This window comes from Monodon monoceros, unplaced genomic scaffold, assembly GCF_005190385.1.
Source record: "Monodon monoceros isolate NGI ecotype Baffin Bay Population unplaced genomic scaffold, NGI_Narwhal_1 Super_Scaffold_9, whole genome shotgun sequence".
NCBI lineage: Eukaryota > Metazoa > Chordata > Mammalia > Artiodactyla > Monodontidae > Monodon > Monodon monoceros.
The window spans coordinates 25,228,336-25,252,592 of NW_021703786.1; the positions used below are offsets into that span (position 1 = coordinate 25,228,336).

A 24,257-nucleotide genomic window follows, 5' to 3' on the forward strand; every position below is an offset into this window, starting at 1 on the left:
GTGTGAGTCCAGACTGGGATAGTGGTAGGATGTAGGGCCGCGTGGTGCTGCCCAAGCAACGGGGTTCAGACCTCGGGTGTTGGCCCAAGGCAGCCTCCAGGCCCAGAAGCGGAGGCCCCAGGCGGCCACTGCTCCCTCCCTTGGCCTCCTTTGCTTCTCTGGCACCTTCCTCCGGGTCAGGGTGGTGGGAAACCTGGGCCGGCCTGCAGGTGGTGGAGGGGAGTCTGAATAGCAGGTAGAGAAATGACTGAGACGGGAGTATGGACGGATGGAGCCAGAGAGGAGGCAGGGAAGGCAAGGGACTGAGTGAATGAAGGCAGGAGAGGCGTTGGAGAAGGGCCCAGGGCAGAGGGGCCCAGCAGTGCAGACGTCCAGGGTAAGGGGAAGAGAGTAATGGAGGCTGGGTTCCCGTCCCAGGCCACCTTTTGGGTCTCTGCCAGCCCCCTTCCACACCAGGCGGGCAGCAGGCACCCAGCCTGTGACCATGGGGCCCTCGAAGGGGGTCCGATCACACGTGTAGCCCTCCCGGGTCCCGGGGGCACCTTTGGAGGGAGCCCAGGCCTGGGTGCCAGCTGGCTCCTCACTGTCACTGGAAAGACAAAGGCATTGGGGCAGGGCACAGAGTCACCAAGCGCAGGCAGGCCTTGGCCTGGGAGCCTCGAGGGCCTTCATTCAGAGCCCACCCCCAGCCCAGCCCCGCGCCCCTGAGAGAGAAGGTGGGCATGGATGCATCATGTTGGAGGGACGTCACCCAGCGATGTGGGTTCTGGGACAGCCGTTTGGGCAGTGGCGCCCACCATCCGCACTCCCACTTTCCGTTCCCCTCCAGGACTCATCTGATGGCCTCTGCTGTGTGGGTTTGTTCACAGGGCCCGGCACGTGGAGGACCTGCGGGGACCGAGGACCAGGAGGCACAGCCCCCTCAGGCCCTGTCTGTGCCCCGACTCCAGAGGAAGCTCAAGGAGGCAGCCAGGAAAATCCTGCGGCTGCGCCTGGAGAAGGAGCAGCTCCTGGAGCTGGGGAACCGGCTGCGTGCGGAGCTGGGCCACCTCACTGGTGGGTCACCCCCCACCCCCGGCCCAGCATCGCCTGCGCCGTGTGGTTGGGGATGCTGGCAACAGAAGAGCCGCGGTGGGGGGACCGGAAGAGGGCCAGAGGGAGGAGGGCCGGCCAGGCTGGCGGGGTGGGGGGGGGTGGGGTTCAGAAGGGAGAACGGAGCCGCCCTGTGGAGCGGCCAGGTCAGGAGTCAGGCACAGAGCTTGGCTTCGTCTCTGCAGGGGGAGCTCCGTGAACCCACTCCTCTGGCAGCATCTGCGGGAAGATACCGCAGGTTAGCAAAGCAGCTGATGTTTCTGTGCGGCTTTGTGGTGACAGCAAAGGCTGCCGGGTTCCCAGGCCGGCTCAGGCCTCGGCTTCCTCGAGATAAAGGCGACAGTGTATGCGGTGCAGCCGAGAGGCCGGGGCTGTGGGCCGCAGACACCCAGGCTGCCCGTGGGGGTCTTGGGTGCTGGTTCCTGAGAAAGGGGCCCATGGAACCCACCAGAGCCACCACACATTGGGCCACTCCTGGCGCCTTGGCACCATCCGGTTCTCACAAGCACCCCCGGGTCACCCAGCCTGGCTGAGTGGCGCTCGCGCTGCCTCTGCCTTAAGCCCCTCAGTTTTCCTGCAGCTGGGGCACAGGCCGCTTTCTCACAGCTTGCCCCTCAACTTCTGTGGCTTCTGCTTGTCTGTCCTTTTCCAGCAAGAGCTTTGAGTCACTGTGATGATCCCAGAGTCTGGGAGCTTTGGGATTCTACCCTGTTGTTGACTTGAAACTAAGCCATCCCCTCTCTCCATGACAGCTCACCTCCTTGAGGAGCAAGGCCCCAGGCTTGTGTTTCCTACTGGAAGCAGAGCACCCCAGTGTGCCTCTAAGGAGCTCGGAGCCATGGGGTGTCTGCAGAATGCTTCCTCTTGGCTAACTAGAGTCTTGGCTTCCCTCAAGGGTCCTCCTCACCCCCAAGCACTGCAGTGCCCAGAAAGCACTTCCCACTGAAGGGGAAGGAGGTCGGGCGGAACATCCATCCCCAGTCTCTTCCTAGCACTGAGCTGTGTGTACGATAATAGTAGCTTTTTTTTTTTTAATAGTAGCTTTTTTTTTTTTTTTTTTTTTTTTGTGGTACGCGGGCCTCTCAGTGTTGTGGCCTCTCCCGTTGCGGAGCACAGGCTCCGGATGCGCAGGCTCAGTGGCAGGCTGAGCCCAGCCCAGCAGGCTCACGAGCCCAGCCCAGCAGGCTCACGAGCCCAGCTGCTCCGCGGCATGTGGGATCTTCCCAGACTGCGTCATGAACCCGTGTCCCCTGCATCGGCAGGCGGACTCTCAACCACTGCGCCACCAGGGAAGCCCCAAGGGTTCCATTTCTTAATTCTACCCCATTCCCTCCCACATCTGAACCTTCCTGCCCCTTAACCTTGGCCTCCGTGCCAAGCCCTGCCACTGCCAGGGTTCCCTCTCCCAGCCCTTGAGGCCCCAGACCTTTTTGATCACAGCCATGCCTCCCTCTCCCTCTGACCTTTTATCCCAGTGAACTTTTCTTTCCTCCTCATTGTGGCTTCCTGTAATCAGCTGGCCTCATGGCCAAATATTTGAGTCATCCACCTACCTCCCCCCATCCACCCACCGACCCACCCACCCATCCATCACTCATCCATCGCCCATCCATCCAGTAGAGGAGCCCCTGATCGGTGCAGACCCTCCATCGCCAGGCCCAAATCTGACTGAACTCCTCTCCCCAGGCCTGCTCCCTGTGCCTCCCAGTGTCAGAGAAAGCCGCAAATCCCTAGTGACCAAGTTTGCAGCCTTCTCTGAAAGTTGGAGTGACCTCAGCAATAGAACTTTCCATGCCTGGTGTCTTCATTAGTGGTAGACTTTTAACCACCTTTCATTTTCTTCTCTGGTGATTTGTCTGTATGGATTTTCTGCCTCTTCTTGGATCAATTTTGGACATTTACATTTTGCTGGAAATCTATCCAGAGTTCCTAGCCTTTAAAGTACTACCGTAGAGTGGCACATAGTGGCCCATAACTCTCTACTTTCTTCTGCATCTGTGCTTGTTACCTCCTTCATTTTCTAAGACTTCCATATGTGCAGAGATGTGGCATTCAGCTCCAACTGCCCTTCGCCCGTTGGCTATGCACATATTGACTCAGTGCATCTTTGCAACAATCCCAAGCATGAGGAAGGCTCCCCTTAAAAAGTTTAAAACCACGTAGACATGGAAAAGTCAAAAATCAACAGATTTGATGTCATTACATCTTTTTTTTTTAATTTATTTTTTATTTTTTTGGCTGCATTGGGTCTTCATTGCTGTGCACGGGCTTTCTCTAGTTGCAGCGAGCGGGGGCTACTCTTCGTTGCGACGCGTGGGCTTCTCATTGCAGTGGCTTCTCTTGTTGCGGAGCACAGACTCTAGGTGTGCGGGCTTCAGTAGTTGTGGCACGCGGGCTCAGTAGTTGTGGCTCACGGTCTCTAGAGCGCAGGCTCAGTAGTTGTGGCACTCGGGCTTAGTTGCTCCGCGGCGTGTGGGATGTTCCTGGGCCAGGGCTCAAACCGTGTCCCCTGCGTTGGCAGGCGGATTCTTAACCACTGTGCCACCAGGGAAGTCCCTCATTACATCTTAGTATATCTCTAAGGAAAAGACATTGTAAGCAAAGATAAAAGACAAATAACAGACTCGGGAAATGTTTGCAACATACCTGACAGGTAAAACGAATCAGTACCCAAAATGGGCATCTGCAGATCACAGGCAAAATGCTGGATGGCACGTCCAGGAGAAAATCCACAGAACTGACAAGGGTATGGACACCATGCGCCTCTGCAGGAGTCTGAGGCGGGCAAGTAAGTCAGCATCAAGTTTACGCCCAGACTAAAAAGTCCCACCCTCATTGTCCAGGAGAGTGTGGGGGACACCCTGCCTCCGCGGGAACCCTCCCTGGTGAAGCCTTTTTGGAGGGCAGTTTGGCTGCATCTCTCAAATTTTTTAATGTTCGTAACCTTTGAATAAGCTACTCTTCCCCTAGAGATTCTTTTAAAAGATTTTCTCACAGATCTGAAAAAGATGTACATACAAGGATATATATATATATATATATATTTTTTTTTTTTTTTTTTTTTGCGGTACATGGGCCTTTCACTGTTTTGGCCTCTCCCGTTGCGGAGCACAGGCTCTGGACGCGCAGGCTCAGCGGCCATGGTTCACGGGCCTAGCCGCTCTGTGGCATGTGGGATCTTCCCGGACTGGGGCACGAACCCGTGTCCCCTGCATCGGCAGGCGGACTCTCAACCACTGTGCCACCAGGGAAGCCCATACAAGGATATTTTTGACAGCGTTTTTATTACAGTAAGAAAGTTATTGGGAAGGTCCAGGTGTTCATCCGTGGGACATCGGAGTCGGAACTTGGATGCTGCTCAGCCCTCAAGAGAACGAAGGGGCGCCCACATCCCCAGCAGGCGCCATCTCCGCACAGTGCTTCTCAAACAAGAGAGACAGACAGCCCGCTTTCCGCATTCAGCTCCAGTCCACTGTGGATGATTCTTTTGTCAAGTACAATAAAAATGTGGCCCTTCCAAATTACTTCAAAGCCCCTGACGTCCTAACGCGTATTCTCACTTTGTGTCCTTTCCTCGCGGGCCTGGACACTGTAAGGACCAGCTCGGCCCACTGACCACACACTGTGTGTGCCGGCCCAGACGCGTCAGCCTGTGAGAGGAGCAGCCCGCCGAACAGTGTGCTTGGAGCCCCAGGTGAACATACAAAGCGTGTGTGTGCACGTGTGCACATACAGGGCGGACTGGAAGGAAGCACATCCAGCGCTTTGAGGAGGATAGCGGAGTGAGAAGAGATGGGTGAAGGGTTTGGGGTTTGCTCTGTGAACTTCTCTGTCACTGGTGGTTTGTAAGAATGCCCAGCATACTCCATTGGTTCCCTTTTGGGAAGGCCACCCTCCCCCAACACCGTGCAATGGTAGGTTTCTGCTCTCCCACATTTGGGGCATAGCAAAGGCTGTGAACAAGACTGGTCTGTCTGCATTTTTTTACAAAGATGATTTACCCGGGTCATCAGTCATGTGACTGCGATCATTAAGTGGTACAGAATGACCAGCTGTGACAGAAGTATCTTATCATCACTTGACAATATTGAAAATGTGAGACGGTACAGCCAAGGCAGAGCCACACCCACTCTGGCTCCCTCTGGTTTCAGTGCCACCAGGCAGGGTCGACCCCAGGGTACACCTGCCCCTGCCCCAAGGCTTGTCCTCGCCTGTGTGCCTCTGGGAAGGGACCTCATCCCCGCAGGGAGCTAGCAGAGCAGCCCCTTCACTGGCCCTGGCTTCATCCTGCATCCTCCACGGCCTGGGGTCAGGTCCTGTGCCAGCCACGTCCCTCCCTCTCAGGTCCAGGCCTTCGGATCCGCATTTACAGACAGGCAGACTCGCGTGGTTGGGCGTGTGGCCCAGAGCTGCCCAGGCGGCCCTTGATTCAGCCCTTCACTCCCCCACCTCTTCTTCAGGTGAGTGGGTGGGTGGCAGTGCTGGGGAGTCACCTGTCCCCAGGTGCCCCGTCCCCGTTTGCACTCCTGTCATCCCAGCTCTGAATGCTCACCCCTCACTTCTGAGAGGCCATTACACCATCTGCTGTGGGTGAGGCCAGGACCATGATGGATGCCAGCACAGCCTGAGCAGGCCTGCACGGTGGAGGGCCAGAAAAGGGCCGGTCATGCAGCCAAACTGAGTGGACTTCAGCTTGGCCCACCTCTCTCCTACTCTGTTCTTCCTCCTGCTGCCAATTCAGCTTTTGCCAGAAATTGGAACTGCACATGATGTTTTCCTAATCTATAGTATACAGCTAGGATTCCTTAAAGTGTTGTTTCTAAGGATCTTAACATCTAACAGTTTTGAAAGACTTTATTTGGGGGGTAGTTTTAGGTTCATAGCAAAACTGAGCAGAAGACACAGATTTCCCATACACTCCCTGACCCCACACACGCACTCCTCCCTCATAATCCACATCCACTGTAGATGGTACATTTGTCGTAATCAGTGAAACTGCTTTGACACAGCGTCACCCAGAGTCCGTAGTTTACATCAGGTTCACCTTGGTGGTGTGTGTTCTGTGGGTTTGGAGCCTCTGTGCTCCACTGGTCATCCTCCCTCCCTCCTGACTTCTGACAACCACTCATCTTTTCACTGTCTCCATAGTTTAGCCTTTTCCAGAATGTCATACAGTTGGAATCACACAGTATATAGCCTTTGATAGCCAGCATTTCTTTTTATTTATTTATTTATTTATTTATTTATTATTATTATTTTATTTTTTTGGCTGCGTTGGGTCTTTGTTGCTGCACGTGGGCTTTCTCTAGTTTCAGTGAGCAGGGGCTACTCTTTGTTGTGGTGCGTGGGCTTCTCATTGTGGTGGCTTCCCTTGTTGCGGAGCACGGGCTGTAGGCGCGCGGGCTCAGTAGCTGTGGCTTGTGGGCTCTAGAGCGCAAGCTTAGTAGTTGTGGCGCATGGGTGTAGTTGCTCCGCAGCATGTGGGATCTTCCCAGACCAGGGCTCGAACCCGTGTCCCCTGCATTGGCAGGCAGATACTTAACCACTGCACCACCAGGGAAGTCCCATAGCCAGCACTTCTTAAAAGCTCTCTTTTTATTCTGATTATGAAAGGCTGTTTGCTCACTATAAAAATACAAATGAATGCTGAGAAATTGTTAACTTATACTGGAAAGCACAAATTACTGACTAGAACTCATCCGCATTTTGGCGCCTATCTGTCTGTCTGTCGGGGTGTGTGTTCACACTGTCACACGCACCCTCACATTGGAACTCCACGTGGCCCTCACCTCGGTCTGCACTCATTCCCTCACTGGCCCTGCTGTGAGGAGACTCCACGCTGGAATCACATGTCTGTCCTGCGGCTCGGCAGTCATGCTGTAGCCAGTCTCACAGGAGGGCATGGTCGTGCCTCCAGTCCGCCCCTACCCCCCACCAAAGCGCATCTCACCATTTTTACAACAGTAAAGTGCCTACTTGACCACAGTTTCACAGAAACTAAAAATTCATTAGAAAATGTTTTTTGCCAATTTAGTTAGGTAAAAATAGTTCATTGTTTTAATTTGTATTTCTTTACATTTATCTGTGTGTGTGTGTTTTGGCCATTTGTATCTCATTATCATGTAGTTTTCCTGCTGAATTTCTTTTGTCCCTTCCCCCAACTTTCTTCTTGCTGAATTTTTGATTCATCTAGAAATGATTTAGTAAAAGAAAAGAACAAATTAGGGATCTATCTTTATCTTTTCCTAAGTGGTTAGCTGGCTGACCCAATGCTGTTTATTGGGCACACTTACATAAATAGTAAAATACCTCTTTACATTTAATTAATTATGATCATACATAAGGATCTCCAATCCTACTGTAAATGATATTAATTTAGAAGCAGTGATTTTCAGTCACATTTTATGGCATGTTTTCAGTCACATTTTATGGCACATTTATTGGCATGTTTGCCCCTCGCTGTCAGCAACCTGCCACACTCTTCTTCTCTAGGACCCTCGGGAGCCCTGGGTCATGCACAATTTCACACATCTCTTCTGAGGGCCTGGGAGGGAAAGGAACTGACATTCAGGGATCTAGTCTTTCCTTCAAGAAGAGCCTGTGGGCAATAAACTCTTTGTCTTCATAAAATGATTTTATTTTGACCACTTTCTAGAACGATGGCATAGCTGGAAAGAGACCTCTGATTAGCATTTTCTTACAACTTTTTCAAAGACAATAGCAACTTCCCTGGTGGCACAGTGGTTAAGAATCCACCTGCCAATTCAGGGGACACGGGTTCGAGCCCTGGTCCAGGAAGATTCCACATGCCGCGGAGCAACTAAGCCCGTGCACCACAACTACTGAGCCCGTGCGCCTAGAGCCCGTGCTCCAATGCAAGAGAAGACACTGCAGTAAGAAGCCCGCGCACTGCAACCAAGAGTAGACCCGCTTGCCACAACGAGAGAAAGCCCGCACGCAGCAACGAAGACTCAACGTAGCAAAAAAAAAAAAAAAGACAATACCCTGCTGTCTTCTGAGAAGCCAGCATTAGTACAAGCCCCTTCCTCGTGGGTGGCCTCCCTTTCCTCTCTGGCTGCTCTCAGATATTTTTCATCTAATCCGTTTGTGCTCCTGTTTTACCATCCTGTGTCTACGTGAGAGTTGCTCTGCTTTAATTTAACCTGCTCTGGAATCAGTATGTTTTTTAAATCTTAAGACTTGTGGTTGGTTGGTTTTGTTTTGTTTTTTTTCCGATTCTTTAAAATTCTCAGCCTTTTTTTTTTTTTTAAATAAATTTATTTATTTATTTTTGGCTGCATTGGGTCTTCGTTGCTGCGCGGGCTTTCTCTAGTTTTGGCGAGTGGGGGCTACTCTTCGTTGTGGTGCGCGGGCTTCTCATCGCAGTGGCTTCTCTGTTGCAGAGCACGGGCTCTAGGCGCGCGGGCTTCAGTAGTTGTGGCACGGGGGCTCAGTAGTTGTGGCTGGTGGGCTCTAGAGCGCAGGCTCAGTAGTTGTGGCACACAGGCTTAGTTGTTCCGTGGCATGTGGGATCTTCCCAGACCAGGGCTCGAACCCGTGTCCTCTGCATTGGCAGGTGGATTCTTAACCACTGCGCCACCAGGGAAGTCCCCATTGTTTCTTTCTTTTTTTTTCTTTAACATCTTTATTGGAGTATAATTGCTTTACTATGGTGTATTAGTTTCTGCTGTATAACAAAGTGAATCAGCTATACGTTTACGTACATCCCCATATCTCCTCCCTCTTGTGTCTCCCTCCCACCCTCCCTATCCCACCCCTCTAGGTGGTCACAAAGCACCGAGCTGATCTCCCTGTGCTATGCGGCTGCTTCCCACTAGCTATCTATTTTACATTTGGTAGTGTATATATGTCAGTGCCACTCTCTCACTTCGTCCCAGCTTACCCTTCCCCCTCCCCATGTCCTCAAGTCCATTCTCTACGCCTGCATCTTTATTCCTGTCCTGCCCCTAGGTTCTTCAGAACGATTTTTTTTTTTTTAGATTCCATATATATGTGTTAGCATACGGTATTTTTTTTGCTCTTTCTGACTTACTTCACTCTGTATGACAGTCTCTAGGTCCATCCACCTCACTACAAATAACTCAATTTTGTTTCTTTTTATGGCTGAGTAATATTCCATTGTATATATCTGCCACATCTTCTTTATCCATTCACCCATTGTTTCTTTAAGCACCACTTCTTCCTATTTCTTTCTAATCTCTTCTGGAGCATGTTAGATGTGTTTATTTACATTGTGTGTGTGTGTGTGTGTGTGTGTGTGTGTGTGTGTTTTAAAATTTCTCTGCTACCTTCCAGGGGGTTTCCTCAAAGGTGACTGCTTGGAGCCAATGGGTAGATTCCTGTGTCTTTACCAGAAGTTTCCATTTCATCTTTATTCATTCTTTTCCTTGGGATAATTTTATTGTTCTTTCCCTGATTTCTTAAACATTTACTTCATTCTTTCTTGTTTAGTAATTGCATTTTTATATATATAAATTTATTTATTTATTTTTAGCTGCATTGGGTCTTCATTGCTGTGTGCGGTCTTTCTCTAGTTGCGACGAGCAGGGGCTACTCTTCGTTGTGGTGTGCGGGCTTCTCATTGCAGTGGCTCCTCTTGTTGCGGAGCACGGGCTCTAGGTGTGTGGGCTTCAGTAGTTGTGGCACGCAGGCTCAGTGGTTGTGGCTCATGGGCTCTAGAGCGCAGGCTCAGTAGTCGTGGCACACGGGCTTAGTTGCTCCATGGCATGTGGGATCTTCTCGGACCGGGGCTCAAACCCGTGTCCCCTGCATTGGCAGGCGGATTCTTAACCACTGTACCATCACGAAAGCCCAGTAATTGCATTTTTTTAAGGTGTGAATTTCCCATCTGAGTATCGCTTTGGCCATGTCCCAGGGGTTTTGAGGGATAATATTATCAGGGTGATTAGTTGCCAGATGTTCTGCCCCTATGGGCTCAGGTTTTCCATTTCACTCAAGTTAGACTAGGATTGTTCACCTAAAACAAAAAAATGGCCAGTTATTTTTCCAGCAAAATGGGTTTATTTGGGAACAGCAAAGAATTGCCATTTAGGACATGCAGCTATGGTGAACCACATGTAAGTCCAGTAAAACGAGAGGAAATGGGTTTTCTCACGGGTGAAATAGGAGTACCACAGGAACTACTGTAGGGGATAATGAGGCCATAAGCCTCAGAGTCTTCTATTATGGACTTTATACCTTGAAGGGCTTTTTTACTTGAGGAGAGGTTTTGAGGGATCTATGTGAATCTTGGTGGGAGGTACACTGTGGATTTTGCCAACACCAGTTGGAGAGTTTGCCCGTAAGGAGGGTGGTAGCTGATTCAAGAGCGACAAATGGTTAGTGTTTCCGGAATCAGTTCCAGAACCGTTGGAGACAGAGCAAATAAAAGATGTCAAAGGATCATTTAATTCACCTGGTGGCTATTTTGATGGCGACTGTCAAATTTTAGAACTGTTTCCCCCTTTTGGGAGAAAGAAGTTCAGGCATGATACTTTTCCAAGAAGTCTCAGCCTATTAAATGAATAGGGACGGAGGAGCTAAGGAGAAGAGGGTGTGTATCTCTTAAAGGGTCTAAGCAAAAGGGAATAGGTTCAGAAACAGCACCCTGTTGAGGTGCATTAGAGATTCCCCCACTATTTGGACCATTTTAGTATTTTGAGGCAGGGGCTCCTTTCTAGCAGTGGGGCTGAGCACTGAGAGTGTGGTCTGGTGTCTGTAAGGACAGAGAGAGATTCGTTCCCGATCTGGATAGTGGCTTCTCCAAGCTGATTCAAGGAGAGGATTGGGAGAGCCTCTGTCCTTCCTTGGAGCCCCTCATTGGGAGTTAAGAGGATATTGGAGAGGCTGGTTAGAGGGCTGAAGATGCCCGAAACGCTTAAACTTGTAACAGTCTTTCCAGTGTCCTGGCTCTTTACAGTAATAGCAGAAACTAGAAGGTTTTGGGTTTCGTTAAGGGGCCTTCATTTTCAGGAGTTGAAGATTAAGAATTTAGTGGTCTTTCTTTTTTTTTTTTTTTTTTTTTTTGCAGTACACGGGCCTCTCACTGTTGTGGCCTCTCCCGTTGCGGAGCACAGGCTCCGGCCATGCAGGCTCAGCGGCCATGGCTCATGGGTCCAGCCACTCCGCGCCATGTGGGAACTTCCCGGACCGGGGCATGAACCCGTGTCCCCTGCATCGGCAGGCGGACTCTCAACCACTGCGCCACCAGGGGATCCCTAGTGGTCTTTCTTTTAGGTGATTCATCTAGGATTCGAGTGAGCTAATTTGCCAAGTTAACTAAGTCTAGAGTGGACGTAATTTCCCATTCCACCCTTGTCCTTTTAAAAGAGAAAGATCCTGGTTCAGCCCATTCATAAGTATGGAGATAAGGGGTATCTGAGTGGTTTGAACATCTGAAGGAAGACCAGAATTTTCTTTAAAAACAATGTGAAGTCAATTATAATAGTTATGAACAGGTTCATCAGATTTTTGTGTGAAAACCTAAATTTTATTCCCATCAACAGGCTTAGAAAAGGCGACTGTAATTGCTGGTGGAGGTTTTCAGCACGTTCTGACCTCTTGCCAGAAGCTAGGGGTTTGCTTTTCTAAATCCCCTCCAGGGTGTTTCCATAGGGCTAATTTCATCCAGTGTTTGGCTTGCCCCTCAAAAAGCATGTAAACTAACTGATATAAATCTGAGAAACCAGACTGGTAGGTTTGAATAACTATGCTAAATTCTCCAGCAAACCTACGGGGGGCCCTCAGTTACTTTAGGAAAGTCTAACTGCGTCTGGCAATTCACCCTTCCTCAAGGGAACATAAGTAATCTGGGGTCTCTTTGGACCCTCAGAATATTTCACTTTAAAGGGCAGGTTCTGATAGGTTCAGAGGGTGGCAGAGCCTGAGACAAAGAAGCAGTGGTGGGAGGATGAACAAGATGACACCAGGGACAAAGGAGTTGGGGGAGCTGAGCATGAGACTTCAGAGCCATTTTCTCTTTCTTTAATTGTTTGTTTGCCTCAGTTAATGTAATTATTGTATTTGCAGGGAAGCAATTTTAAATTCCTGATAATGTTTGGAAGCCTCAAAATAGCAACCAAAAGAGGCACCCGGTTTAATTTTGATGATTTCAGAGCTATGGCTAATATAGTTTTAAGAAAGGTAAGTTTGGGGAGCCTGAAATTTCCCCATAGAAATGTGCAGGAGGAGGGGCTGTGGTTTGTAAACATAAAATCAGACAGGGTCCTTGAATGTGGGGTGCCCTCAAGACATTTAGATAACTGGGATCCCATTTTTGAGAGTTTTTTTTTTTTTTCTCTAAAGCAAAGAGGTAATTCTTAAACAGCCTGCAGGCCAAATAGCATCACAGTTCCAGTAGGGACAGCCTGATCCCAACGGAATCAGGCCAGAGGCTGAATGGCACAGTTCCAAATAGGAACAGCCCAGTTCCAAAAGGAATTGGACCAAATGCCAGCACAGTTCCAACAGGGACAGCCTGATTTCAAGTCCGGCTCAAGTGCCAAGTGAGTACTCACGGACAAAACAAGGCCTTAACAAAAAAGGATGAAGCCTTTGAACAGATCCCAGATAAAGCCTAGAGAGCTTCCAAATGCAAAAAGAGTGGAGCTCAGATCCAGGAGAAAAGCTTACCCTCAAACTCCAGGGGTGACTAGAAAAACAGTGAGCTCAGTGGGCTCTGTTGGTACCACACCTGTTTGCTCACCAGCCTTGGGGTTGTCAGGGGTCTGCTCTGGATCTCGGTCGGACCTCCATGTAATGTTAACCTAAAACAGTTATTTTTATCAGCAAAACGAGTTTATTAAGGAGCAGCAAAGAATTGCAGTTCAGAACATACAACTATGGTGAACCACATGCAAGTCGGGTAAAGCAAAAGAGAGGAAATTCTTTTATAGAGGAGAAGGGGGCATTGTGGGGAGCTGTTATAAACAGTCCATTGGAGGAAACTGGGGGTTCAAAGTGTAGTGGTTTTTCATTGGCTGAGCTGTAATGATCTCTCATTGGTTGGGCTGCTGCCAGGCAAGGAGAATGTCTTCCTCCCACAGGCAGCAGTAAAGCAGTGTCACTTCCGTATGGAGATGCATGGTAGTCTCTTCTGTTAGGATCTGTATTGATGTGAGTGGGACGTGCATAAGGGCTCCCCTTCTGGTCTCCCACTCCATCTTAGTGAGATTCCCTTGGTTAATTTTCACAAGAGAGTTTCAAAATTCCTTTAGTGGGCTTCCCTGGTGGTGCAGTGTTTATAAGAATCCACCTGCCAATGCAGGGGACGTGGGTTCGAGCCCTGGTCCAGGAAGATCCCACATGCCACGGAGCAACTAAGCCCACGAGCCACAACTACTGAAGCCTGTTCACCTAGAGCCCTTGCTCCTCAACAAGAGAAGCCACCGCAATGAGAAGCCTGCGCACCACAACAAAGAGTAGCCCCCACTTGCTGCAACTAGGGAAAGCCCGCGTGCAGCAACGAGGACCCAACTCAGCCAAAAATAAATAAATAAATTTATTTAAAAAAGAATTCCTTCAGTTATTTTTAAGCATGAGTTGAAGTCTACTTTTGATTCTGTTCTATTAAGCAGCCTTTTTAAATATTTTTTTTTCTTATTGGAAAAATATTACAGTTTTATTAAAGATGCTAAAGAAGACCTAGATAAACAGAGATATAGTATGTCCACTGATACAGAGAGTTTACTTTTTTGAGGACGTCAATTCTCAAACTGATCAAAATCCCAGCATATTTTTTTCAAGGAGCTGGACAAACTGGATTTTATGTTCACATGGATGAACAAATGAGCAAAATACCGAAGACTATCCTGCTGGTCTTGGGGGGTCTCCGAGGAGGTGGGAGGCAGCTGCAGCTCACTGTGGGGACAAGGACACTGGTGGCGGAGGTACCAGGGAACACCCACTGGCGTGAGCTCTCCTGGAGACCATCACCCTGGCACGAAGACCCAGCCCCACCCAACAGCCTGTAGGCTCCAGTGCTGGGACGCCTCAGCTTAAATACAATTATTAACCTTCTGTCTAAACTTCTTTATACTCGTCAACTTGAAATGCCAAGAACCATGATCTTTGTGTTAAAATCTTGCACTGCTCTTGTATTTCTGTCCATTTCTCCTCCTCACCATTGTGTTGTATCAATTTTCATGCCGTGTTACTTAGAGCAGAAGTGTTCATGACAGTTAATAGCTCATCATGGTTCATACTATTCAGTGTCCTTTCTGATGTTTAATAACATTTAATAATATTTCTTTACCCAGGTTTTAAAAAGTAATTTTCAGAAAGAAGTAAAATATGGCTCTCAAACAGATATGAAAATGATCCCGAAAAAAAAAAAAAATCCCGTGTTTAGAATTCTCTTCTGTTTATTAAACAGTGAGGAAATCAGTCACATGTTATAAGCAATTCCAAGGAAAAATCAAAAGAGCACAAATTTATATGGAGTAAAGGAATTGAATTGCAAATGGAGCAGAACTGGTTTCTCTAAAGGGGGGAGGGGGAGCCCATGAAAACTCCAAGGGACAAGGTGTAGTTTGCGTGTCTGTCAACTTCCAGAGTTGTAAAGTAGTTCAGGCACAATGAGAGGCAAGAACCTGATAGCTCCTCAGGGTGTGCAGTAGGCTATGCAGTTTCCATTGGAACACAGTTTTTTCCCTGCAGTTTCTTTTTTAAAAAATTAATTTATTTACTTTTGGCTGCATTGGGTCTTCGTTGCTGCATGTGGTCTTTCTCTAGTTGCGGCGAGCAGGGGCTACTCTTCGTTGCAGTGCACAGGCTTCTCACTGCGGTGGCTTCTCTTGATACAGAGCACGGGTTCTAGGTGCACAGGCTTCAGTAGTTGTGGCATGCAGGCTCAGTAGTTGTGGCTTGTGGGCTCTGGTGCACAGGCTCGGGAGTCGTGGCACTCAGGCTTAGGTGCTCCGCGGCATGTGGGATCTCCCCGGCCCAGGGCTCAAACCCGTGTCCCCTGTTTTGGCAGGCGGATTCTTAACCACTGCGCCACCAGGGAAGTCCCTCCCTACAGTTTCTCAGCTTTTGATAAAAAAATAATCTCGGGGAATTCCCTGGCGGTCCAATGGTTAGGACTCTGCACTTTCACTGCTAAGGGCTTAGGTTCAATTCCTGGTCGGGGAACTAAGATCCCACAAGTCGCACAGCGTGGCCAAAAGAAAAAAGAGAAAAAGAAAAATAATCTCAAAGACTATTCTTGATCACAAAACAAGTCTGGTATCATTTGGCCTGATCGTTTCCATAGGCGCAGCAAGAGTGTTAATTCACGGTGTTAGCCTTCTTGAGTTTGCTTTGCTGGAACTTTCCATCACAATTTCAGATTGGACTTTTGAAAGCTTCTTGTTTGTTGTCCTGAGTCCAGGAAGCCAAGAACTCACCATGTTTCAACTGCTTGGTGATTTTGAGAAAATTCCTTTTTTCTTGAGGTTTCCAAAATATTCTGAGGTTCCTGGACCTGCCAGGAGATGACCTTCCTTAACCCTCTGTGAGCCTGGCACCTGCCAGTTATCCTGGGAGGGAGGGCTTTGTGAGCATTGCTCCATGAAGTCAACCACAGATCCTTACAGGCAATGGGTCCTGATGATTAAGTGAGTATCATTCTCAACTCTGGCCACCCAGGCAGGGCCTTGGCTGCATAATCCACATTTCCAGTCAAATCCTGGTAAAAACAAGGACAGATTCTCTTTGAACCTATGCAAATTACTATATTGTCAGGCAAGTAAGAATAGTCAGCAGGAGTTTCTGTGTTCTGGAGGACTCGGGCAGGTAGAACAAGATATCACTTAGAAATGTTTCGTTTCAGTTTACAAAACCAGAGACCACAAATGTATATGGACTACAGACAGCTTAAGGGGAAAAAGAATGAGTTCCTTGCATATCTAGAAAGGAGAACATTAAAATCACATCTATAGTGTTCCCAACAACAGCTGCCTCGTCCCTCATTGGTTCCTTCAGTCCTAGGTGGTTAATCCTTGTTCCTCTCAGTCTTGGTTCTGAGGTCTCAACGGTCCATCTGCTTCTTGACTAGAGTTCTGGAAATCCTGAGTCAGTCCACTGGGATGGCCTCACAGTGGTCTAAGCAATGCCTGTAGCACAGTCTTTTCCCACTGTGCTGACCTGACTGTAAAGCTTTCTCTCCTTTTTCTCCTTTCTTTCTTTCATTTTTTTTTTCCATTAAAGTAAACAAACTCTTTGTAGATGTTCACTGAAGAAAAAATGCACAACCTAAAAGTTGAGAATTATGTTTTATTCAAGAACATTACTGAGGACTGCAGTCTGGGAAAGTAGCCTGTCAGATGGATCTGAGAGACTGTTCCAAAGAGGTCAGGGAGGAGAAAGAATATGTAGGAGTTTTTGCTGAAACAATATATAGGTAGTCAGACATCGAAAGATTACTGCTAATCACAAAAAGCAGACATCTCGAGGATTTTAGTGCCTTTCTACCTATGGGAAGATGCAAGACCTTGGGCCCACTGAAATCATTCCTTTGATATGCATCTTAACTATGTAGGGACAGTGTCCTGTTTTTCTCCATCCCAAATCCCCTCAGGGTGCACAGTTGAGGTGGCCGCAGAGGCTGATAGCTTGGTGGCAGGCAACATTCTTTGTTTATTGAAATGGCAGACAACATTTTTTTTGTCCACGGAGATGTCAAAGACTTAACATGGCCATGGTTAACTTACTAATAATTTTCAAAAGTGAAAGATCTGATGAGAGTTCATAACAAGAATAGTGCAACTGAGAAGTTACAGTTGGTTGTTTCTGTGTCATGCAAAACAAAGTTAGTCCCCCACCGCCCACCCCCCACCCCCACCCCACCCCACCCCCGGCAAAAAAAGTTTTAGATAAAGTTAATCTAAGATGTTTACGCCTATTTTCAAAGAGGACTGCTGAAGCATTGATTACAAGAATAAGCCTCAAGTGTATATACTTAAACTTTTGCTTCTTATTTTTCTCTGCTGCGGAGAGGGTATGTCTTTGGGTCTCTTAATGGATGGCTCATGACTGCCACTTTGAGAAGCTGCATAAGGGGTATGTGCTGCTGTGGAAGGCTTCTGTGTGTTCTGAAGTCTGCTGAAATGCTGGTGTGTGTTGTACAAGTCACAGGTGTCCACCCCCCAAGTTCTCTTGAAAGAGAAGTGACTTTGGTTTTGAAGAGGTACATACTGTTCTTCTTGAGTATTTGTATTCAGCACAAGAGAAACCCAAGTGATGTCCACACAGAGGACAAACCGTTTCCCTCATCTCGTTTATAGGGAAGCTGCCTCATCACCCCCTTCCTACCCCTGAGGCCCAGGGTTCAGGTGAGGCACCTGATGCACGCTTGGGACCGTTGCAACCCCGTCTCACAACTCAGGTAACACTCCTTTACGTAAGAAACTTATTTCTAATAACTTTTTACTGATTGCTTAAATACTTCATTTCATAACAGAAACTTTAAAATACAGTAAGCACAATTTAAAAAGTTTCCAACTTTTAGCATTTCAACATAGTTGCCAGTGACATATCAGTGTGTTTCCTGCTATTTTTCAAAATTACAAAGTATAATATATATATATGTTTTATTATATAGCTTTACCTACCTAGGTATTATTTTCTAAATCTTTACCAACATAATAGTTTAAAAAATGCATCTTTTAAAAATGCCTTATATTCCGAGCAATGTTAACTTTTTTAATCTATTTATCAGCCATTTATATTTCTTCTTTTGTGGGTTATTTATGCAAGTTTTTAGCTAATTTTTCTACTTGTGTGTTTGTATTTTTCTTGTTAGTTTTTAGGGGTTCTTTATGTGTTAAGGAAATTGCTCCTTCTCTGTTACACATGTTTCTCAAACTTGTCATTTGCCTTTTAATTTTTCTTTTTTTAAAAAATCCACAGATAACTTTTTTTTCATCTAATGAACCCTGTCAGTCTACTTTAAAGGTTTATTTCACTGTTTTCTGGCTTAGAGGTTTCTTTCTGTATTTTGAGTTTAGGTAAATATTCACCTGTTTCTCTAGTTGTTCTATTTTACTAATTGTCATAGTACCCTGTAAGTAATTATCCTCCTTTTTCTCACTGATTTTGAATTGACATTTTTATCATGTACTAAAAATCTATACTCTTGCTTATGTTCGTGTTTAATTTTTTATTTTGAAATAACTTCAAATTTACACAAAGTTGCAAGAATAGCACATATACCCTTCACTTAGATTAACCAATTGTTAACTTTTTGCTACATTTGCTTTATCATTCTTTCTCTTCCCTCCCTCTGCTTCCTCCACATTTTAGAGAAATAGGTAGATCTAAGTTGCAGACATCGAGCCCCTGTGTGTCAGAATACAATGACACTCCCTGACATATAGCTGCAGTAAAATATAAATTATCAAAATCAGGAAACATAACATTAATGCAGTCCTAGAATTTAATACACATTCTGTGTTCAGATTTTGCCAGTCACCTCTTTTCAGCCATCCTCCTCCACCAAGCAGGCCATCCAGGACCTGTGTGGCATGCAGCCCACGCGTGTATGTGCACATGTCTCCTTCAGCCTGGACGACTTCTCAGCCCTTCTTTGTCTTTCACAACACTGGCATTTTTGACAAGTTAGGCCAGTGCTTTGTAGGTGATGGGCCTGATGCTGCAGCATTGTTAGGTTCGGGTTCTGCATTTGCTTTCTGTACAGTTCCAGTGAATTGTCTGCTCCTGAGCAGGTGCTGTCCAGCTCTGAATCCCGTAGCTTCGTAATGTTTTAATAAGTTACAAATACATATAACAGCTTGCCCTTGTTTCTGTTCCTTTACAGAATTTTCTTGGTTGTTCTTTCCATTTATTCTCTGTTGGGTGGATATTGTTATTTATGTGTTTATTTTTATTTTAAGTATTTTTAGACTTCTAAGATAAAAAGACTAATATAATGAAACCTGTGTGTACACCATCCAACTTAATAAGCAAAATGTTGTAAGTTAAAACCCCTTTGAGTGTTCTGCCCCCGATATCCATGGTCCCTTCAGACTTGCCCGAGCTGGTGTTTCTCTCTCTCAGCAGATATTTAAAGAATCTGTGTAAATCACACCCGGCTGTGTGTACATCATTCTGTACACACGCTCTCATTCAGCACTGTGTTTCTGATGTACACAGTTGACCCTTGAACATCGTGGGGGTTAGGGGCACGGACCCCCCACCAGTGGTCGAAAATCCACGTTTAACTTTACAGTCATCCCTCTGTATCGGTGGTTCTGCATCCGTGGATTCAGCCAGCTATGGATCATGTAGTCCTGTACTGCATATTTATTGAAAAAACTCCGCATATAAGAGGACCTGCCCAGTTCAAACACATGTTGTTCAAGGGTCAACTGTATATATGTTGGTACATGTAGCTCTAGTTCAGGAATTGGCAAACCTTTTCTGTAAAGGACCAAATAGTGAATATTCTGGCCTGTAAGAGCCAGAGTCTCTGTTGCAACTTCTCAACTCTGCATTTGCCCTGAATGCCAGCACAGGAGATATGTAAATAGGTGGGCATGGATGTGCTCCAGCAAAAGTTTATGGACCTTGTAACTTTAATTTCATAATTTTCATGTCATGAAATATTTTTCTTCTTTTTTGATTTTTTTCAACTATTTAAAAATGTAAAAACTATTTTTAGCTCATAGGCTGTACCAAAAAATGTGGCGGGCAGGATTTGGTCTACAAGTTGTGCTTTGCTGACCCCAGGTCTAGACACACGTTGGCGTATTTTCTTTCTATTTTGTGAATACACGAGCATTTACTTATCCATTCTTCTACTGATGGGCATTTAGATCAGTTACCATTTCTTTGGTGTGAACATTGTTACAGATGTCCTCATGTGCAGAAGTTTCTCGGGCATGGACCTAGGATCAGAATTGCTGTGTTCTAGGCTGTGTACATTTTATCTTCCTTAGATACTGTTGAATGACACTGTCAAGTTGTTATACTGGCCTATACCTTCAGACAATGCATGAAGATCCTTTATAGTGTGTCACATATAGGCATTTCAGAGGTCAACAAAATATAGTCATCTGTTTTTGTTGCTATCAAAATTGTTTTAATAAACAGGCTTCATTTTTCAGAGCAGTTTCAGATTCACAGCAACATTGAGCAGAAAGTATAGAGAGTTCCCGTGTACCTCCTGCCCCAACACGTGCACAGCCTCCCATGTCATCAGCAACCCCCAACAAAGTGGTTAATTTGTTAGAATCAATGAGCCTGCCCTGACACATCATCACCACAGTCCACAGTTTACATCAGGGGTCACTCTTGGCATACTTTCTACGGGTTTGGACTAGTGTATAATGGCACATGCTCATTATTATAGCATCACACAGAGTAGTTTCACGGCCCTAAAACTCCTCTGTGCTCCACTATTCATCACCCTTAACCCCTGGCAACCACTGATCTTGTTCCTGTGTTCATGGTTTTGCCTTTTCCAGGATGTCACAGAGTTGGAATCAAACAACAAGTAGCCTTCTCAGATGGGCATCCTTCCCTTAGCAACATGCATGTAAGGTTCCTCCATGTCTCTTCCTGGCTTGAGAGCTCATCTTTTTATTGATGAATAATTGTCTAATAGCTGTACCAGTCTGTTTCTCTTCAACATCCCTTTAAACTTACACTTTCCTACTGTTGCTGGTCATTTGGAACAGAGTTGACTTTTGTAAAATGATTTTGTAGCTATTAACTCTTCTGAACTGATTGATGCCAACACATGTGTCAGTATTTCTCTTTGCTTTTGTGTGTTGATGGACGTAGCATCTGGGGTAAGGACCGGGCTGCTTCCTTTTCTGGCCTCACACCATTCATCTTTTCTCACCCCACTGTCCTGGGCAGGACCCCACACAGCGTGGAGGAAAACTGGGTGGCTGACACCCACACATTTGTCCTGGTTTACAGAGAATGCTTTTCCCATTTTTTATCTTCAGGTAGTATGTTTGCTGTAGGCTTTAGTATTATGTTGAACCATATAAAATTGCCATTTTATGGGTCAAAAGTGGTCAGATACCAGCAATTTCATATAATTTGACCTAATACAGACTCTCCATCAGTTTAGATAAGTTTGTTTGTTTGTGGCTTGTGGGATGTGAAAGTTTAACTGAAGGTTAAAACGAAAATGTATGAGTGCATTACTTGGCTGAAAATCCAAAACTTAATTAAACTTGAGCAGGAGAAGCGGCAGCAGCAGGTGGCCCTCGTGCAGGGCTCTGCACAGTCCCGGGCTTCTGTTCTCCTCGGTGCCCCCTCCTGACTGCTTTTCCACAGGCTTCCCCTCAGAGGGAAGATGTGAGTGTTTAGGCTGCAGAGGGCCAGCTGTGCACTGAAGATGTGTCACAAACAAGAGCTGCAGGGCCCCTTGTGTGCCTGGCGGGGCCCAGGGTGCCCTCCCTGGGCACCACAGGAAGGTTGTGTGACTTTCCGGTGCTTGGTTGCCCTCGAGGGCGGGGAGGTACTTCGATTGCCATGATGAGGCCTGTTAAATTCGTCCTGGCCAGTGAACCCAAGCAGGTTCCCCACTTTGGCTTGTCACAGAGCCGAGTAAGCCCCTCATATCAGAAATTTGGGGAGAGCGTTTCTCCCTAATCTTGAGGGAAAACTCAGTAAGGTACCCCATCAGTGACCCACGAACACTGAATTTCTTTTATTTAAATTTCCACGACAGGACTCTAAGAATGCCAAGAAAGAATGTTTCTCCGAACGCTCAGGAGAGAGCCAAGCCCACTTGGCACAGACAGTCTGCAGAAGGGATGCTGAGCCAGGCTGCACAGCGGGGCCAGGGCTGGTACGCAGGATCCACCAGGGCCAGGTCTTCATGCCACATCCCGACCCAGGAAGCACCTGGAACTGGAGTGCTTGGTGTCAGAGAGGGTGGCCGTTGCCCAGAGTGACAGGGCTTCACCTCAGGGCATTGGCCCTGGTCCCCAATCCCACCTCCCTCGCCTCCCTCGGGATTGTGTTTCATGTTTTTTTTTTAGCTGCACCGCGCAGCTTGTGGAATCTTAGTTCCCCGACCAGGGATTGAACCCGATTGAACCCGGGCCCTCGGCAGTGAAAGCACAGAGTCCTAACCACTGGTTCGCCAGGGAATCCCCCATGTTTCATGTTTAAATGTCCAGAGCCCCTCCTCGGGCCACGTCCACTGTCTTATCACCCCAGGAGGGCAGGGAGAGAGGGTGGCTTTCAAGGATAATTCTCTTTTCTCTCTCTCACAGAGGCAACACAGAATCTCCACAGTGACTTGCAGATCAGCTCCTCAGAAAGAAAATCAGTCCCCAAAGCCACGCCTGGCTCAAGAATTCCAGGAGGAAAATGGCCACCACACCCAAAGGTTCTCATCACTTGCCAGCAGTTCCCTCCAAGACACATGGAAGTTACTGGACCTGGGATCCAGCCCTTCTGGCCTCACCTCCCAGGACGACTTGCCTCCAGGTAGGTGAAGACGTACATCCCCAGGCCGTTGCCCCATTGGTCTGGGTGCTGGCCATGAGGACAGCCGTGGTGGCCACTCACAGGCTGACACACAGAGTGAGCACGGCGTTCTTCCTGCTGTGGTTAGGGAATCTGTAAATTCTGCAGTCCTGTCCTCTGATTTGGTGCCTGACCATCCCCCAGGGACAGAGGGTGTCTGCCAGCCCCGCGTCCAGCTGACCATGTCACCATGTCTACCCAGAGTAGAGCCCACATGTCACGAGAGTGGGGGCACTGTGGTCAGCCTGTGACTCGGGCAGGCGGGTGTTCTGTGTTCTGCTCAGCCTCACAAGGCCAGGGCAGCCCACGAAGTGCGTGTCCTCTGCCCCCGGGAAAGTCGCTCACTGTGAGGTTCTCAGGAGAGTTCATTTGAAGGGCCACCTTTGGGGGAACTGCGTGAGACCAAGATGTAGTAAGCAGGGTGGGCGGAGGGGAGGCTGTTTGAAGACCTGGGTTGGGGGAATGAACTTGGATCCCCTTCCGGATCAGCTCACAGCAAGCGCCCTCATTCTCGGCTCTCAGCCTCAATGCATGAATGCTTCCTGGTGTGCCCAATGTGCCAATGGGCATTTTAGATTATTTCCAATCTTTTGCCGTCACCAATAACGTTACAGTGAATTACCTTGTACATGCTGTAGTGCGTGCATAAAAGCGTAAATGTAAATTCCCGGAGGGTGTATTGTTTTGTCCAAAGGTATGTGCATGTCCAGTTCGAGAAGATGTTAGCTGGGCTCCATCAGGTGGTACCAGTTCACACCCACCCAGCAAAGGCTGAGAGGGCATCTTTCCCCAGACCCTCTCCAGCAGTGTCATCAAACTATAATCTTTGCCAGTCTGTTAGGTGTCATTTTAATTCATATTTCTCCTGTTAGGAGGTTGTGCATCTTTTCACATGTTTGAGTCATTTCCTTTTCCTTTTCTTCAGTTCTCTGCCTATTTGTATACTGGGTTTATAATCTTTTTCTTATTGATTTGTATGAGCTTATTATATATAATGGAAATCAGACCTTTTCTGAGATATGAATTGCAAATATTTTCCCACAGTTTTTCATTTGTTTTTTGACTTTGCCTATGGTAGTTTTTGTCATGCACGTATTTTTTTATTTTTATGTAATTTAATTAATGTTCTTGTTTTTAATCCTTTCTGTGTTTTGTGCCATACTTGGGTTTTTTCCACTCCAAGATCGAAGATTATTCTGCCATGATGTCTTCTAATACAGTTATGGTTTCCTTTTCTCATAATTAAATCCAGGATCCATTTGGAATTTATCACTGTGTAGGTTATGAAATAGGAACCAAACTTTTTTTAACCCCAGGTGGCAATCCAAATGTCCCCACACCAGTTTTTTTTTTAATATTTATTTATTTATTGGCTGCGTCAGGTCTTAGTTGTGGCATGCAGAATCTTTTGTTGCGGCACACGGGCTCTTTGTTGAGGTGCGTGGGCTTCTCTCTAGTTGTGGCACACGGGCTCCAGAGCACGTGGGCTCAGTAGTTGCAGCGCCTGTGCTTAGTTGCCCCGCAACATGTGGGATCTTAGTTCCCCAACCAGGAATGGAACCAGCGTCCCCTGCATCCTGTGACGTATTCTCAACCGCTGGACCACCAGGGAAGTCCCCTCCCCATACCCGTTATTGAATAACTCACATTTCCCCACTTGTTTGAAATCCCGC

General features: G+C 47.2%; 1 protein-coding gene across 6 annotated transcripts in view; it reads left to right on the forward strand.

Annotated features, from left to right (window-relative positions):
* Positions 1-24,257, forward strand: part of CCDC57 (coiled-coil domain containing 57) — a 107,588-nt gene that overhangs the window by 55,568 nt on the left and 27,763 nt on the right. For 4 of the 6 annotated variants that reach the window (XM_029213204.1, XM_029213205.1, XM_029213207.1 and 1 more), the window contains 4 exons: positions 870-1,056; positions 17,376-17,476; positions 21,779-21,898; positions 22,329-22,545. In XM_029213204.1, the coding sequence (XP_029069037.1) occupies positions 870-1,056; positions 17,376-17,476; positions 21,779-21,898; positions 22,329-22,545 (625 nt within the window). Of the gene's footprint in view, positions 1-869; positions 1,057-17,375; positions 17,477-21,778; positions 21,899-22,328; positions 22,546-24,257 lie in introns of those variants that run through there. The other 2 variants (XM_029213206.1, XM_029213209.1) reach the window with 2 other exon arrangements.